The sequence below is a fragment of the Rosa chinensis genome, chromosome 2 (assembly GCF_002994745.2).
Source record: "Rosa chinensis cultivar Old Blush chromosome 2, RchiOBHm-V2, whole genome shotgun sequence".
NCBI classification, from domain to species: domain Eukaryota; kingdom Viridiplantae; phylum Streptophyta; class Magnoliopsida; order Rosales; family Rosaceae; genus Rosa; species Rosa chinensis.
This window is the reverse complement of record NC_037089.1, coordinates 64,210,065-64,225,253: the sequence shown is the minus strand read 5'-3', so window position 1 is coordinate 64,225,253 and position 15,189 is coordinate 64,210,065. Positions and strand designations below refer to the sequence as shown.

Genomic DNA, 15,189 nt, shown 5'->3' with positions numbered 1-15,189 from the left:
CACTCGTTCATGCTGTCCGTAATCTTGTGTGATATGTACTTAAGTGCTTTGCACAGATCTGCATCAGCCTATTTACTCATTTAAAATAAAATGAAGAAAGCTTTCTCAAGGAGATCAAGCTTGTGGGATCATTCAAATGCTTAGCCATGTGACACGAGCTTGCACTTGAGAGTTCTAAGTGCCTGGAACTTTCTGCTTGTAAATGTTTAACATGATCCAGTCCTCCAGGTCAATGCATCATCGTTAAAGCAAATCACAGTGAACCTATTACACACGACGCAGCCTAGATGACATTTCTGACAAGTTGCATGATCCTCAAACACGATTCCCATTGACCACCGTATGCAATCAATTGCTTTCGAGAATCTGAGATGAACGGGCGATTTTATAATTTACTATTGTGAATAAGGAAGATCATCCAAAACAAAAATGTTATTGATAAAAATCAAGGAAAAACTAACCAAGAAAAATCACCAAGCTAACGAGGGTAACATTATAGGAAGACTAATTATTGCTCTAGGAGCCAGAGGATTCGAGGACATGAGAACATTGTTATCTCCTAGTTCCATTTGAGTAAATGAACACTTCGTAGGACTGAAAGTCGTTTGATTAGAACTCAAAGGAAGCTTCAGCTTGCATGTCCGTTGACAGTTATAGTACCTTTAAAAACATCTTTTTATGCGCAGGGCAGCAACCACATTAATAATGTAAATGCCCTCAGCAGTCTCCGAGTTAAACTGGGAAAGTTCACCGTCCGAAAACGTCACCGACTGCTGGCCTTGAAGAACCGGATATTGAGGAATGGTTGTGCAGCAATATATCGTAGATTAAGTGCCTGGAACTTTCTACTTGTGAATGTATATTGTATAATGTGACCTAGGAGAATGTCATGATACCAATTTCTAAGCCTAATCTTGTTATTTGTTAATGAGTACGAGGATGTCATCCATACAAACTTATTTAAACGACGTAAAGAGTAAAAGGATTACAAGCAAAGGAGTAAGAAGAGTACAAAGGATGGTCAAGATGTCCATAAAAATTAAATTAATCCGCCATCATATTATTTTGGTTTGTAGAATCTACCATTCATCAGTATCATGTATTAAAATCCTGACAAAAAAATATGGAGGTTCTAAATTTCCCGAGTTTAACATCTATACAAATTCATCTGTAATTCACTGCATTCACTTGAAGGGTGCAAATAAGATAGATGAGTTGTGTCCACCGAATCCAAATGAGTTAGACAATGCCACTTTTATGTCCAATTTTTCCTTCTTGGGGCCAACAAGCACATTCATGTCCTGTTATATATATTCAGATGGTATCAGAAAGTTTAGCAGTTATAGTACGCATGGACTTAAACAAAATGCATGAAATTAAACATTGTGAGAAAGCAATCTCTGCTTATAACATTCAATCATAACCAACTAAAGATGCGTACCACGCCTGCATCAGGATTCTCAAGATTGATGTTTGGATGGACAAATCCAGTCTGTATAGCCTACGTTTGTAAAGGAAAATTCAGTTAGGAATCCAGTGCATTACAGAGACGCATCCATACAAAAATATACTGAGTACTAAAAAGTTTTCAACCAAAAGAAAACAGCTAGGCAAAGCTGTTAAGTTGTCACATATTAATATCTATCAATAACCAAAGTACGTGGTTTTTCAGATAAGCAGAAAAGGAGAACTTAAGGTTTGGCAAATGTGCAGCCCTTCAACTACCTTGATTGTTGCCACAGCTTCTACAGCACCTGAGGCTCCTAAAAGGTGACCGATCATGGATTTTGTGGAATTCACTCTTAGCTGCAACAATTATCAGAAGTAGAACTAAGCACAACTGTTAATCATGGAAAATTAATGACTCAAAAGACACTTCCAGTTACCTCAGGATTGTTTCCGAAACAGTGGATTAGGGCTCGATATTCTTGCAGATCAGTTAGTGTGGATGTAGCATATGCATTTACGTAATTTATATCTTCTCTATTGACCCCAGATTGGGACAGGGCATTCTCAATGCAAAGTGCAATACCCGCCCCTGATTTCAGTCATGTATACAGTAAGTACAAGTTAAGCAAATTAAGGAAAGAGAAGCAGTGATTAGAGTACATACTAATTAACACATACCATCAGGATGAGGCTCGGTCATGTGATATGCATCACAAGTGAAGCTTCCACCTAAAAATTCAGCATAGATGTTTGCACCTCTTCTCTGCAATATTATTGAGTGCTAAAATGTAAATGCATGAGCCTTCAATGACCAATTAATGGAAAAAGCATAGAAATCGATTCACTGCAAACCTGAGCATGTTCAAGCTCTTCCAAGAGCAAAACCCCAGCTCCTTCTCCAATAACAAACCCATCACGATTCTTTTCAAATAGAAAATTACATCTCAAGTTAGGACTTAAGAAAAGGATTAAATAGCATTATAGTAAATATATGGTGACTATGAAAATTCTGATGTTGAGATACAGAAGATGCTATACAATATCCCAAGGGCTTGAAGCTTTGGTTGGTTCGCTATTCCTTTGTGATAGAGCCCCGCATGCTGCAAAACCGCCCAAACCTGCATTTAAATCATCAGGAAACTTCATTAAGTTCCTACTTCCAGAGAATGTTAGAATGACATACATCGTGAAAATGACAGGTATCGCACCTATAGGAATAATTGCTGCTTCTGAACCACCACAAAGCATCATATCCTGCAAATTTTAACAGGTTTGTTAAGAGGACTAAATGATACCGATTTGTCAACAAGTATGTAGGAAAATAACAGTCACGCCACATCCTAGAGCACCTATTCAACAGTGAAAGTTTTCTCTGCATGACACGAAGTGAGAACTTACGGTTTCACCTCTGATAATATGATTTGCAGCATTCAGTATGCAAAAGTTACTGGTGGCACATGCTGTAGATATTGAGTAGTTAGGGCCCATCCATCCCTGCAAATTTGGCAACTTAGAATAGCTACAAGTTTGGTTCAGCATATTTAATATTAAACTAACTTATGATCCGATCATTGTCTATAAACTTACCAAATCCATTGCTAGGATGGCAGAACCCATGCTGGTTGTTGCAAAAGGAACAGAAAAGGGATTCATCTTCTTGTACGAAGTTCTTAATGCTTCTACTCCATCACTAAAAACCTGATAAAAGAATGTTAGAATTTGTGGCATTAACTTTCAACATATAACTTATGAGGAGTAGAAGTAACTACATAAATGGAGCATGCAATTTGAAGTAAGTGGGTTTCAAAACATTTAGGATCTCAAAACTAAAATCAAGGCATTCTGCATTACTTCTATGAGTCTATCTATATATGAAGATTAACTTACTCTCATGCCTCCCAGTGCAGAGCCAATTACAACCCCACATCTACTTATATCTATTTCTCCCATAACTTCTTTTGTAATCCCACCATCTGACAATGCCTTCTTTCCAGCAGTGATCAAGTAAACCATAAACTTGTCTGCCCTCTTAGAAAGCTTTGGCGCGACCCATCCTTCTGTTAGCAAAGACTTTATTTCTCCAGCAATTCTCTGTTTGGGAGGGAACTAGAGTCAAATCTAGATGGAGTACATGCAAATGAAACTGAACCAAAGAATTCATATATACCGTGGGAAATTTTGTACAGTCAAAAGCCTCTATCTCACTTATACCACTGACACCTTCAAGAAGATTATTGTAGAAGACATCTGGATCATGTCCAAGAGGGGTCACCACACCCATGCCTGTCACAACAACCCGCCTTTGCTTCATTAAGGGTCTCTTATTTGTTGTGACTTCCTCTGCAACTTGAACAGCTACAGGCCTAGTTTTGCCTGACACACATGCAAAAGACCTTTAAGCTAAAATTGCCAAATGAAGAGAATTAGATATAAACCCAATATTCTAAAGAGGTATTGGGAAAAACTCATACATATTTTCTTATCAATCTACATCTAATCCATGTAGGCAAACATTCCTTGTAGAGTGTTGATCGATGTATAATTAATATTTTTTCATGTTGTCCTATATGCTTGATTTCCCTTGAGGTTACCCTCGTTTGGTTCGCGGAAAGTAAGCATCAGGAAAGAAAAATTGTTCCTTTCCTGTGTTTGGGTTGCAAAAGGAAAGGAAATATTTTCCTGAAGCAAAGGAAAATAGGGGGGAAAATGGTTCCTTCCATACTCCAAATGAATCACTTTCCTCCATTCTTTCCTTACATTTATTACTCACAACATATTATTTTATTCCATTAATTACATACTTTTTAACAACTTTCCGGATAACTTTCCTTACATTACCAAACATCGGAATAGAAAGTTCTTCGGAAAGTTCATTTCTCTTCCCATGGGAAAGACAAAGGAACTACTTTCCTTTCCGCGAACCAAACGAGGCCAAACCTTTTGCATCCCAAATACAGGAAAGGAACAACTTTCCTTTCCTGATGCTTACTTTCCGCGAACCAAACGAAGCCTTAGGCCTTGTTTGTTTCGCGGATTTGAGGACTTGGGAAAGGAAAGTTATTCCTTTTTTTTGTTTGGTAACCACAAAGTCTGGAAATGCTTTCCTGACATAGGGGAAAGTTGGGGGTAAATTCATTCCACTCAAACTTCATGGAATTGAGTTTCTCATCCCATTTTTCAGCATTAATTGCAATAATTTTGGACAATAATACCCTAGCATTAATTACTTGAGTACCCTTGGTAGTGTTGAAAATTCATGCCAGGTTGTTTTTATTTTAAAATAGAAGGGTATTATTGAAACATTGATATATTTTTACTTTCCTTTCCTGCTCCAACCAAACATCGGAAGGGAAATCAAATGATCTTTCCTAGATGCTTTCCCTGCTTTACCAAACACAGGAAAGGAAATCTGACAGGAACTTTAGTTTTCCTTCCCCACGGGAAAGACAAGGGAATCAATTTCCCTTCCGTGAACCATGTAGGGTGTGTTCCATGTAGACAAACCTTTCTCATAGAGTGCTGATGTATAATTAATATTTTTCATGTTGACCTATATGCCTGATTTACCCTTGGGGTAGTGAATAGTAATATGAAATGATAACTGATCATTAATTTTAGCATTTACTCATTGAACATGTAACTAACAAATGACATAGGTATGAGGTATCTAAAATTAAATGCATTTTGACAAGGTATTAAAAAAAACTCATATCAGAAAACAACTTGCCTTATAGTCATGACATTAGATAACATACCTCTAGAAGAGGTAACCAATAAATTAATGACATAGGTATAAGGTACCTAAAACTATATACCTTTTGACAAGGTATTGAAAAAAAATCATAGCATAAAACAACTTACCTCATAGCTATGACGTTAGATAACATACCTCTAGAACAAATAACCAATAAATGACATAGGTATTAGGCATCTAAAACTTTATACCTTTTGACAAGGTATTGAAAAAAACTCATGGCATAAAACAACTTACCTCATAGCCATGAACATCATTAAATGTCATACCTTTAATAAGAATAGGTAGCGAATGAAACTGATCATAGCATAAAAAAAATATATAAAAAAATCAGTAGGCATTATACTTTTAGAATATGAAAGTCATACCTACTACATTTTTTTTAATCGTCACCTAAAAGTTAGGTGTTTTACCGAACTCCTCAAGTTAACATGGGTATAATAGGTATGGTATAGACTATAGACGTATAGTCGACCAAACCTATATACGAACTAAATTCTTAGTAACATTTGATTGAATACATTTATTGCACTGCAAAAAAAAAAAAAAGAAAAAAAAGAAGGTAACCAATGAAACTCATAGCATAAAAAAAAATTAAAATAAATAAAAAACCAGTAAGCATTAAAGTTTAAGAATTTGAAAGTCCACCTACTACTTACTTTTTTTTAATCATCACTTGAAAGTCAGGAGTTTCACCTAACTCCTTTAGTTAGCATATGTATAATAGGTATGGTATATATGCATAGTCAAACAAACCTCTATGGTAGGTATGAAACTAATAAAAACTATTATACAAACTGAATTCTTAGTAACATTTCTTCAAATACATCCAGTACACCACAAAAAAAATCGTAAACACTGTTCTCCACAATCTCAATCACATCAACAATTACTATAGATAGTAGGAATCAAATAACTAAAGTTATTTGATTCTTAATTTCTTACTATCTATAGTAATTGTTGATGTGTTGTTGACGTGAGAAGGTTTGTGAACCCAAAAAAAAGTTATGCACAAGTCTCTTCATATTTAGTTCATTTAAAGCAGCAATCAACCCTTTTGAATTTGAAAAAATAGACCAAATTGCATGATTCTAGCAATCTTGATGACAATATATATTAAAGTTAGAGATTACAAAACTTACAATTAAAATAATGATGCAAAGAGCTTTAATCATGGAATACATAATGTTATTTTTTTTTGTCAACAGGTAGATAAGCGTGGGTTAATAATTCCTTCAGTGGCAATTTCTGTAATTTTGAAGGAAAAAAGGGTTGTATTATTTATCTTATAGAATAACTTTTAGATGTAAATTGAAAAGAAATAATGGATGAGTTTTACGATTTTACCTAACATTTCTTATAAAAATTGGGTCTATAATAAATTGCCCCGCAAATGAATAAGAACTACCATCAGAATATGTCAAATCCAGGCTATTGAACCCGTCTTGGTTTAATTCATTTCTGTTGTGAAGCATATGCACGCACTTAAGGCCAATATTTCTTCCTATTACTTCAGTGAATCTAATAATGAATACGTGAAAACACATTCGCACTCACATTTTTACCATTAAGACAACTGAACTTGCATCTGTCTTAGGCATCAAGGCATTTGTTATTTGTTTTAGCTAACCACATATCAAGCCATTTGGGTACTTAGAAAACAATAGAAAGATTAATTCAAACTACACAAAAGCCATCTTGACTAGTATAGCAAAAATAAAACTGAAAGAATGGAACAATTACCAGAGTGAGCAGTGGGATCCTTCTGCCTCTGTCTTCTAGTATTTGAGACATACTTATATCCAAAGAATGAGAAGTCTTTCTCACCAAAGAAGGCCAAAGATTCAGACAGCAAGTTGGAGTTGTAATACCCCTCACAGGGCTCAAAAGCCAGCTTAGAACTGTTGAGATTACGAGTGGCAGATAAAGATAGGGAGTAGTTTAAAATACTAGAAAAATCAGCGCCGCCACCATAGCTGCATTTTGACATGAGCTCCTTTCTTCTTGTCCCCTGACTCGGTCTTTTCGGAGAGTGGAGCATAGAGGACATAATGGAAGTTGAGGTCACAGAAGAGGAAGCCATGCATTAAAGACACTGAGAATCCACACAAAAAAAACCAAGCCCAAGAATTATGATCTGAGAAGCAAAAGAGAGCTAGCATTCAAGAAATGAAAACTGAACCAACATAAGATAAGTATAAGCAAGACTCAGATGAAGAATTAGCAAGAACTGGATTGCAAGCACAGAAAAAAGGTCATTCACATTGACTAGATGAGGTTAGATTTGTTGGTTCTTGGAGAAAATGAAGAATGTGGCTTTGACTTGGAGAGAAAGCCAAGAAAAAGGTACAGAAGCTAGCTTTAGATAAGGTGAAGCAGAGAGATTGAAACATAAATTTTCGAGATTCTCAGGGTCCAGACTAAAACCCTGAACTCTTAACTGTTGCAGTTTGAGATAGTGAAAATCAGCATATTTAGTGTAAGTTTGAGAATTTCAAAAGCGCTGTTAAGGACAAAATGTACTTCTAGCTTCTTAACACTACAACCTGGGTTTACGAGCTACCAGTAAACCAGTCACTATTGCACTATGATCTATTACACCAAGTAATTGCCTCTACCAGTGAAAAGATTACAGAGACTAAATGAATACTAAAAGCTCCCATGGGAATAACAAAACCATTAAATTATGGCATATGAGGTTTTTGATGTTTGAACGGTCTGGCTAAGTGCCATACTTCCCTCTTCACACAAATTCTGTCTTCGTAAAATCAGCATATTTAGTGTTCTCATGAAGAAAGACACGCATGCAGTGCCCAAATGAAATTGGTTTCACGAAAAATACTTACAAAGTTGGCTTCACTTTCTGCAAGCTTTACGAGGGGGTCGGTATCAGGCGCTGTAAATTGGTTTATACAGAAACGGCAAAACGGCAAGCGGCTAGCTGCTGGCGGTTAGTTTACTGCAATGGAATTAAGGAATATATTGGCCTGAAACTGAAGGGTACGTTGGTGTTGCTTATGTACTGTATTCTTGACGAATGCTAAAGGTTGCTCTCATTGTTTGATACGGTTTTCTCAGGCGGCCTGGATTTGTTTATTGGTTCGAAAAGGACCGTCTGAGTAATATGCGAAAGCATCTGAATATTCTCATGTGGGGATTTACTGATTTAGACAGCTATTTCTGTCACTGATTCATAATCCAAACCCAACAATTCTTAGGTTCACTCCAGGGTGAACAAACGCGCATATTTATCTCCATTGTCGATTAACTTAATTTTACTTAATAAATTTATAATCCAACGGTCCATATCTTAAATTAGTCTTTAAAGATCATCTCTGTAAAAAATCAATTGAATCAGAAATCATTTAATTATCTAATTGTATCAAACAAATGGACGGTTCTAACAACACTTACTGTTATTATGATGAACCGTCCATGTATTTCATAGAAATGAATAACTAAAAGGTCTTCAATTTGATTGATTTTTTACAGAACTAATCTTTGTATTACATTATACAACATGAATGGTTGGATTTTCTAGTTATTATGCGTTAACCACAAAAGAGAGTGAATCACCTAAGGGGTGAACTTGAGAATTGTTCATCCAAACCTTATAGCTTAGGAATTGAATTTGCTCATCATAAGTGGTGGTATCGATACCACCACTCTATAGAGTGCTGCCACATGTAATACACCATAACCATGATTAATCATGGTGAATTTAATAATCAAGAAAGAGAAAAGTAATTTAATAAATATTAAAACTCTTATATTTTAATATTTTGAATTAAACCTTTATGTTTTTTATTGGGTTTTTATCTTAGATGGGGTCTAAACTTTCTTGAACTGGACAGAATGATACCTGAACTTTCAAAGTGATCAAATAGGTACCTGCACTTCTAAAACCATATCATTAAGGTGTTTCCGTCTATATTCCGTTATTCCTCCGTTAATTGCATGGGTAAATAAGATATTTCACTCAAATTATCCACTAAAATGATTGTCATAACCTCATCTGACATGGACAAACACATTTCTTCCATTCTATCTTACTTTTCCTCCAAACTCTTTCCCCCAATTCACATATTTTTCATCAAATTTTACCTCCAATTATTGTATCCCGATAAATAATAACAATATCCAACATTCCAACATCATGTTTTCTTGAATAATTTTTAATGTTCTTCAATATTAGCTCAGAATTGCAATTAATTTTTACAAAGTAAAATTAAGAAACAAAAAAAAAGTGATTATATAACAAAGTATTTTGGAAAAACGAAGCATAACAATAAAAAATAATTGCAATTCTGATTTTAATGGTCAATTTGAGTGAAATGTCTGATTTTCTCTAGCACTTAACGGAGGAATAACGGAATATAGACGGAAGTACCTTAGTAATGTGGTTTTGGAAGTTCAGGTACCTATTTGATCACTTTGAAAGTCTATGTACCATTCTATCCGGTCCGTGAAAACTCATACCCCACCTATGATAAAAACCCTTTTTTATTTTACCTTCTCCACATCCCAATATTCTACTTTTCCCTCAAGCTTTCCCCTAAAAAATACTGCTAAGGTTTTATTGTTGCAGCCGATTGAACACGTTGAGAGTGAAACAGAGAGCAAGGTCTCAAGGTCTCAACTTTCTGCAATCATGTTTTGAGTGTGAAAACTCCCCAGTCCTTGGAACTATTGTGCCAGACTTTTTAGTTGCAGTGCACACTATGTAAGGGATGATTTTGTCTGCAGATATAACTGTACATAGATATGATCTAACTCAGCAAAATTAAGTTTCTCTACAACCTGTCCTCTCAACAGATCAAGCAAAAACTCCTTCAAATGTTTCAGCTCTTCTACTTTCTCAAATCCTTCCCAATAAAACAAAGAAATGCTTCGACCCCACATGTGGAGACAGCTTCTTATCATATTGTTTGAGCGCAAAAGTATTTTTGGCAAGATCCTTTGGTGGGTTCAAGCCAGCGGGCCAATACCTGTGGCCCAAAAATACTTGGGTTTGGGATATAGCTTCACCCATTCCGTGATCCATAAGGAAAACGAAACCTTATTGGGATCGAGTAGCAGAGATTGAATAGCAAACTTTAATTAATAATCCTTCTAAGCAAGGAACAGTCGAAACCCTAAGGGTATAAATACAGGGTTAAGCGGTAAAGCTAAAGACCTCTCTCGAATCAATCAATCCCAGCGATTACAAAGCCTCCCCGGAGCAAACCTTCAACCCTGTTGAAACCCGACGACCGTACTCTCAGTCCTAGTCTCTCCGAGCCGACTGTTAGTGCTACTGCCACAGATACTACTAACGAAGCAAGGGTAACGCCCTCGCAACCCAGCGAAGCTAAAGATACGCTTTAGCAAACCCCGTGCTTTCTCAAGACTTCCCAGTGATTGCTCTGCTCAACCTACAACGTTGAGTATCGATTTTGGTGATCGAAGAGATCACACCCAAAGTCTTTATCCGTAAGGCAAAAGTCCTTTCCCGAAAGGCTAGAGAAGAACCCTGTGGCGAGGTTGGTGCTCTCCTCGTCCATAGCACTTGAAGAAGAAGTCAGGTCAAGGGACTACCCCGACGACTGCACCCCGCGGTGCTGGCACGCCTGCGCAATCACACGCTCAAAAGAGACAGTTTGCACACCAACTGGTTTTGGAGCCAAACATTTTGGCACGCCCAGTGGGACTCTAATAGTGTCTCTTCGTGAACGTAGCCATTGGGAAGTCTAGCGAAAACCCTTACCAAAAGGTTTACGTTAACTGCTCAAAGCATAAGACCTCCAGTTACAGGCCATATTATGGCGCGGACTGTCGTGGTCTCTCTGAAGAATAAGTAATGCAAAGATTCTCTTGTCAACTCCAATCACCCAATATGTCAGCTGGACAAGATGAGAATCACCCGACCACTACTGAGGGTCAGAGTGTCAATGTTAATCAGGCCAGTGAGCCTGTTATCCCCTCCACTGTCACTACTACAGTGGGGAGTGAACAAAGAGAGGCTTTCGTTCCAAAGCTTATTCCAGAAGGAGCGACCTCCGAGGTCAGGTTCACAATTATCATGGAGAATATTGAAAACCATCGCAAGAAGATGGACGCTGATTTTGCCAGAGAGACCGCAAAGACAGATAGGCTCATACGCGAACTAGATCAGCGAATTACCAGCCATGCAGAGAATATTAGGCAACAGATTGCCCAATCAGAGAGTGCAGTGAGGACACATGCCTCTAGTATCGCTAGCGAGCAGAATCAGTGTCAAAAAGAGATCTTGGAAGCTATCGCGAACCAAGCCAAGCAGACTGCATCAGACATGGCAGGTCTTCGCAAGGATGGTGCTAACCTCGCGACCGAGGTGGCCATGCAGAGAGCAGAATTGAACAAAGCGAGAGAAGTGCTGAACAAAGCCTTAGGGGATCCTAATGCTGTCCTTGGTTCTCTTGGCCAACCATCCCGTTCAGGCAAGTACGTGCCGCCAAATCAGCTTGACAAGACTAGCAGCAATGCTGCTTCTTCCTCTGCTACTGTTGCCACTACACCGCTGAGGAATAAAGAGCAAGCGCTGGTTATCCGTGGCAGCAAGGAAAAGACTACCTCGCCGAGCGGACATGCCAGCGGACAGAAGCATTAGGCCTCGAAAGCTGCAAGGACTTCTTCCAACCCCGCTACATTCGTTCAATACGACAGTGACGGAGGAGAAGTTGTATATCAGGAACTGCCAGGAAGTTATTAAGGGATCGACCATTCCGGTACCCCGATCAAGATAACCGCCGTGTCAAAGGAAGAGCTTACACCAGCGGTGACTCTCCAGCAGCAGGCTACTACCCGCGTTGTACACGTTGGAGAGGCGTCGACAATAGTGAACCAGGCGATACCTGTGCAGGCTGCTAGCCAGACTGTGGCAGCACCACCTCCTCCCCCAGGTCCAGATTATATAAGACGTGACGAGGTGGAGGAGATGATAAGGCTGGCTAACCCTAGGGCCCAGCCGGATGGGGTCTATGAGGGACCCTTTCCACCACATATTATGCTCGCACCTTTTCCCAGGGGTTATAAGAATATCATATTTTCTACTTTTTCAGGGGAAGACACAGAGGATGCGGCGACCCATCTGGCTAGGTTTAGGGTACAGTGTGGTCAATACCATAATGACGATATCCTCAAATGCAGGATCTTCGGCACATCTCTTTCAGGAGCTGCGTTCAGATGGTTTTCCAAGCTTCGGCCAGGAACAGTGGCTGATTGGCCCGTAATGGAACTGCTCTTCCGAGAAACTTTTGGAACTATCGAGCCTGAAGTAGACTTGGCTTCTCTCACCCAGATGGCCCAGCAGCCTACAGAATCAGCGGTTGCCTATCTTCAGTGCTTTCAAATCCAGAAAGCCAAGCTAAACGTCATTCTGCCGGAGAAAGAGTTAGTCAAGTTGGTAGTCAAGGGTTTGGAGTCGCGTCAACGAAAGAAGCAGCATGGCAGCATGATTCAGTCGATGGGGGAACTCATCAGAGAGGTGGGTAGCTTCGAGCATCTCCTTAGAGAAACTGATGCAAGGAAGAATGCATCCAGAGGGACATACGTGCCGGGAAAACATCGTACTGTAGCGGCCCTGAGCTACCAGCTAGCTACCTATGACCCTTACTACCATCATAACAACGAAGAGGTGGCCCGGGATGATAATGAGGAGGAAGAGAATGATGTCGCTGCCTACGAGTTAACAGGAAAAAAGAATCTCTCCTTGAAGCAGCTGAAAATTTCCAAGGAGCCTGTCAAGCTCAAATCGATGGCTTTCACTAAACCTGAGTTCGCGACGTACACATATGACGCCAACAAGGCACACGAGATTCTCGATGAAATGATCGCCGCGAAGATGGTGAAGACCGATTTTGGACCCTTTCCTCGACCAGAACAGCTGAAGGGGAAGAAGTATTGCAAGTTCCATAATTTGTGGAATCATAACACCGCAGATTGTGTGAAGCTCAAAGACTAGATTCAGGTATGGCTTAATAATGGCAGCTTGCAGGTGGAAGCTCCGGTCACTGCAGCAGCGCTAGTAGATCTAGATCCCTTCCTTGATACTGGGATCAACATGGTCGATGTGAACTGGACCAAACAACAGCAAAGGAAACCGACTTTGGATTTGAGCTCGAAGGAGAGGGGTGAGAAGTCTGCCGTGGACGAAACACCCGCGAAGGGTAAAGCTAAATCAATCAGCCAGGCTTTGCCCGTGGTCTTATGCTCGCGATGCAAAGAAGAATGCAGCATTCAAGTGTCACATGAAGAGGTCGAGCAAACATTTCGCTTTGGCTCCCTACCGCAGGTCAAGTGGGCTTCGTCATCGCGGAACTACCAGCCTTCTAGCCCGAGAGAAAGAGAGAAAATGGAGTCACCACCATCCCCAAAGGACTCCAATCTGTTCAGGAAACTGAAGGCGGCTGCGGCTGAGCAGAAGCATGAAGAGAAGATCGCGACCAAGGGTAGGGACGTGCTGACCAAGCCTTATATCCCACCAGCGCCGACTGCCACTATCAAGGAAGGACGATGGTACACTAGAGAAAAGAGGAAGGCTGTGGAGATAAGCACTTCTAAGAAGAGGAAACTGCAGCGCCGGTTTGGGGAAGCCAAGCGCGCGCTAGAGGCTCTGGACCAGGGCCTGATTAAGCCTTCACAACTGGTCAAATCACCCGAACAGTATCAGAGAGAAATGGAGGCGTTAGCTGCTAAACTGTTGAGACCCCCCAGCAGCTTTAACAAACGAGCGGATTCACTGACAGGGCATCAAAGCCCAGTGTGTTTTGCAGGATTTCTGAGGAGCGATCACCTCCAATTGCACGAAAGGAACGCTCGCCGACTCAGCGGCCACCTATCAGGCGCGGGCTATTTCACGAAGAACCGGAAGCCAAAGCTTCAGTCTTTTAGAGACTGGGGGGCATGGACAGGACTGCTAACACCTTACAGTGGAGACCCAAGAAAGTCCAAAGCATAGTCGTCGCTGCCTCAGAAGAGCGCACAAAACCTGAAACTCCTAAGCAGGCTTCCGTTGTACAAGACCATAGGCAATGCGAGGTAAAGGGCCTCACAGAGTGATCATTGGTAGATTGTTTGGCCAAGTAGTTCCAGGCCGATACCCTTGTCGGAAAACCTAAGCTTCACCTGGAAGATGACACGGAGGAGACAGATATGACCGACGTCTCATGCAATATGGTTTATATGCTCCCCGCGAGATATGCATTGCCGGTCGCTGCTCAGGACTGTGTGGAGAACGAGGAAGAGAATGCGCAGCCATTGCAGGTCACATTAGCGGCCGCGGCGCCTGTGGAAGAGACTGTCTCTCATGAAACGGAGGAGGCTCCAAACAAAGGACCATCCATGAACTTCGCCAAGCCAACACCAGCTATGGTCTAGCACATGAGACCACTATACATCACGGCAGAGGTTGGCGGTACCAAAGTTAGTAAAATCATGATCGATACAGGAGCCGCCGTTAATGTCGTTACTACCAGGACCATGCACTTGCTTGGGATCAAGAGGGAGAAGATCCAATCCACATCCCTTACGCTCAAGAAATTCGCGGGAACTGTAACGAAGACCTTAGGATTATTGTTCTTACGCATTAAGGTCGGCCCGACAGAAGAGGTGTATGCTTTCTTTGTAACGGACTGTTATGCGGCCTATAGTGCTATTTTGGGCAGAGACTGGATCCACAGGAGTTACTGTGTACCATCGACACTTCATCAGGAGCTGGTTATGTGGAACAGAGAGACAGATACAGCTGAGGTAATCAAAGCGGATCCTCGTCCATTCCCAGTCTCCGCGAACTATGTAGATGCCAGGTACTACTTGAAGCCTATCACTCCATTACAAGTTAGTGGCATCGATGATAAAGGCCGCCCCACAGGGGTGACGACCTCTGAATTGGCACTGTGGGGGCTTACGCTGGCAAAAGAGGGCATAGAAAGGCCCGGCCACGCTGTGCCCAAACCCTTGATTGATTA

At 40.4% G+C, this 15,189-nt stretch overlaps 1 protein-coding gene across 1 annotated transcript; it reads right to left on the bottom strand.

Moving 5' to 3' along the window:
* Nucleotides 1-1,055: 1,055 nt before the first annotated feature.
* On the bottom strand, nucleotides 1,056-8,166 carry LOC112188743 (3-oxoacyl-[acyl-carrier-protein] synthase II, chloroplastic). The gene is made up of 14 exons (XM_024327928.2): nucleotides 8,050-8,166; nucleotides 6,947-7,298; nucleotides 3,617-3,822; nucleotides 3,337-3,540; nucleotides 3,037-3,147; nucleotides 2,848-2,943; nucleotides 2,658-2,703; nucleotides 2,488-2,567; nucleotides 2,302-2,370; nucleotides 2,128-2,212; nucleotides 1,887-2,038; nucleotides 1,726-1,806; nucleotides 1,442-1,501; nucleotides 1,056-1,301 (listed from the first exon to the last, which is right to left on the bottom strand). Exons 2-14 carry the CDS (start codon nucleotides 7,284-7,286, stop codon nucleotides 1,185-1,187), a joined length of 1,647 nt encoding a protein of 548 aa, XP_024183696.1. The 5' UTR covers nucleotides 7,287-7,298; nucleotides 8,050-8,166; the 3' UTR covers nucleotides 1,056-1,184.
* Between the last annotated feature and the right edge of the window lie 7,023 nt (nucleotides 8,167-15,189).

Bases quoted from the DNA above. Each gene is read 5' to 3' on its own strand.
- LOC112188743 (XM_024327928.2), bottom strand. From the start codon at position 7,286: ATGGCTTCCTCTTCTGTGACCTCAACTTCCATTATGTCCTCTATGCTC. The intron at 2,371-2,487 runs GTATAGCATCTT...CTATTTGAAAAG, and splicing joins CTTCAAGCCCTTGGGATATT to AATCGTGATGGGTTTGTTAT. The intron at 2,039-2,127 runs GTATGTGTTAAT...GACTGAAATCAG, and splicing joins GACCGAGCCTCATCCTGATG to GGGCGGGTATTGCACTTTGC.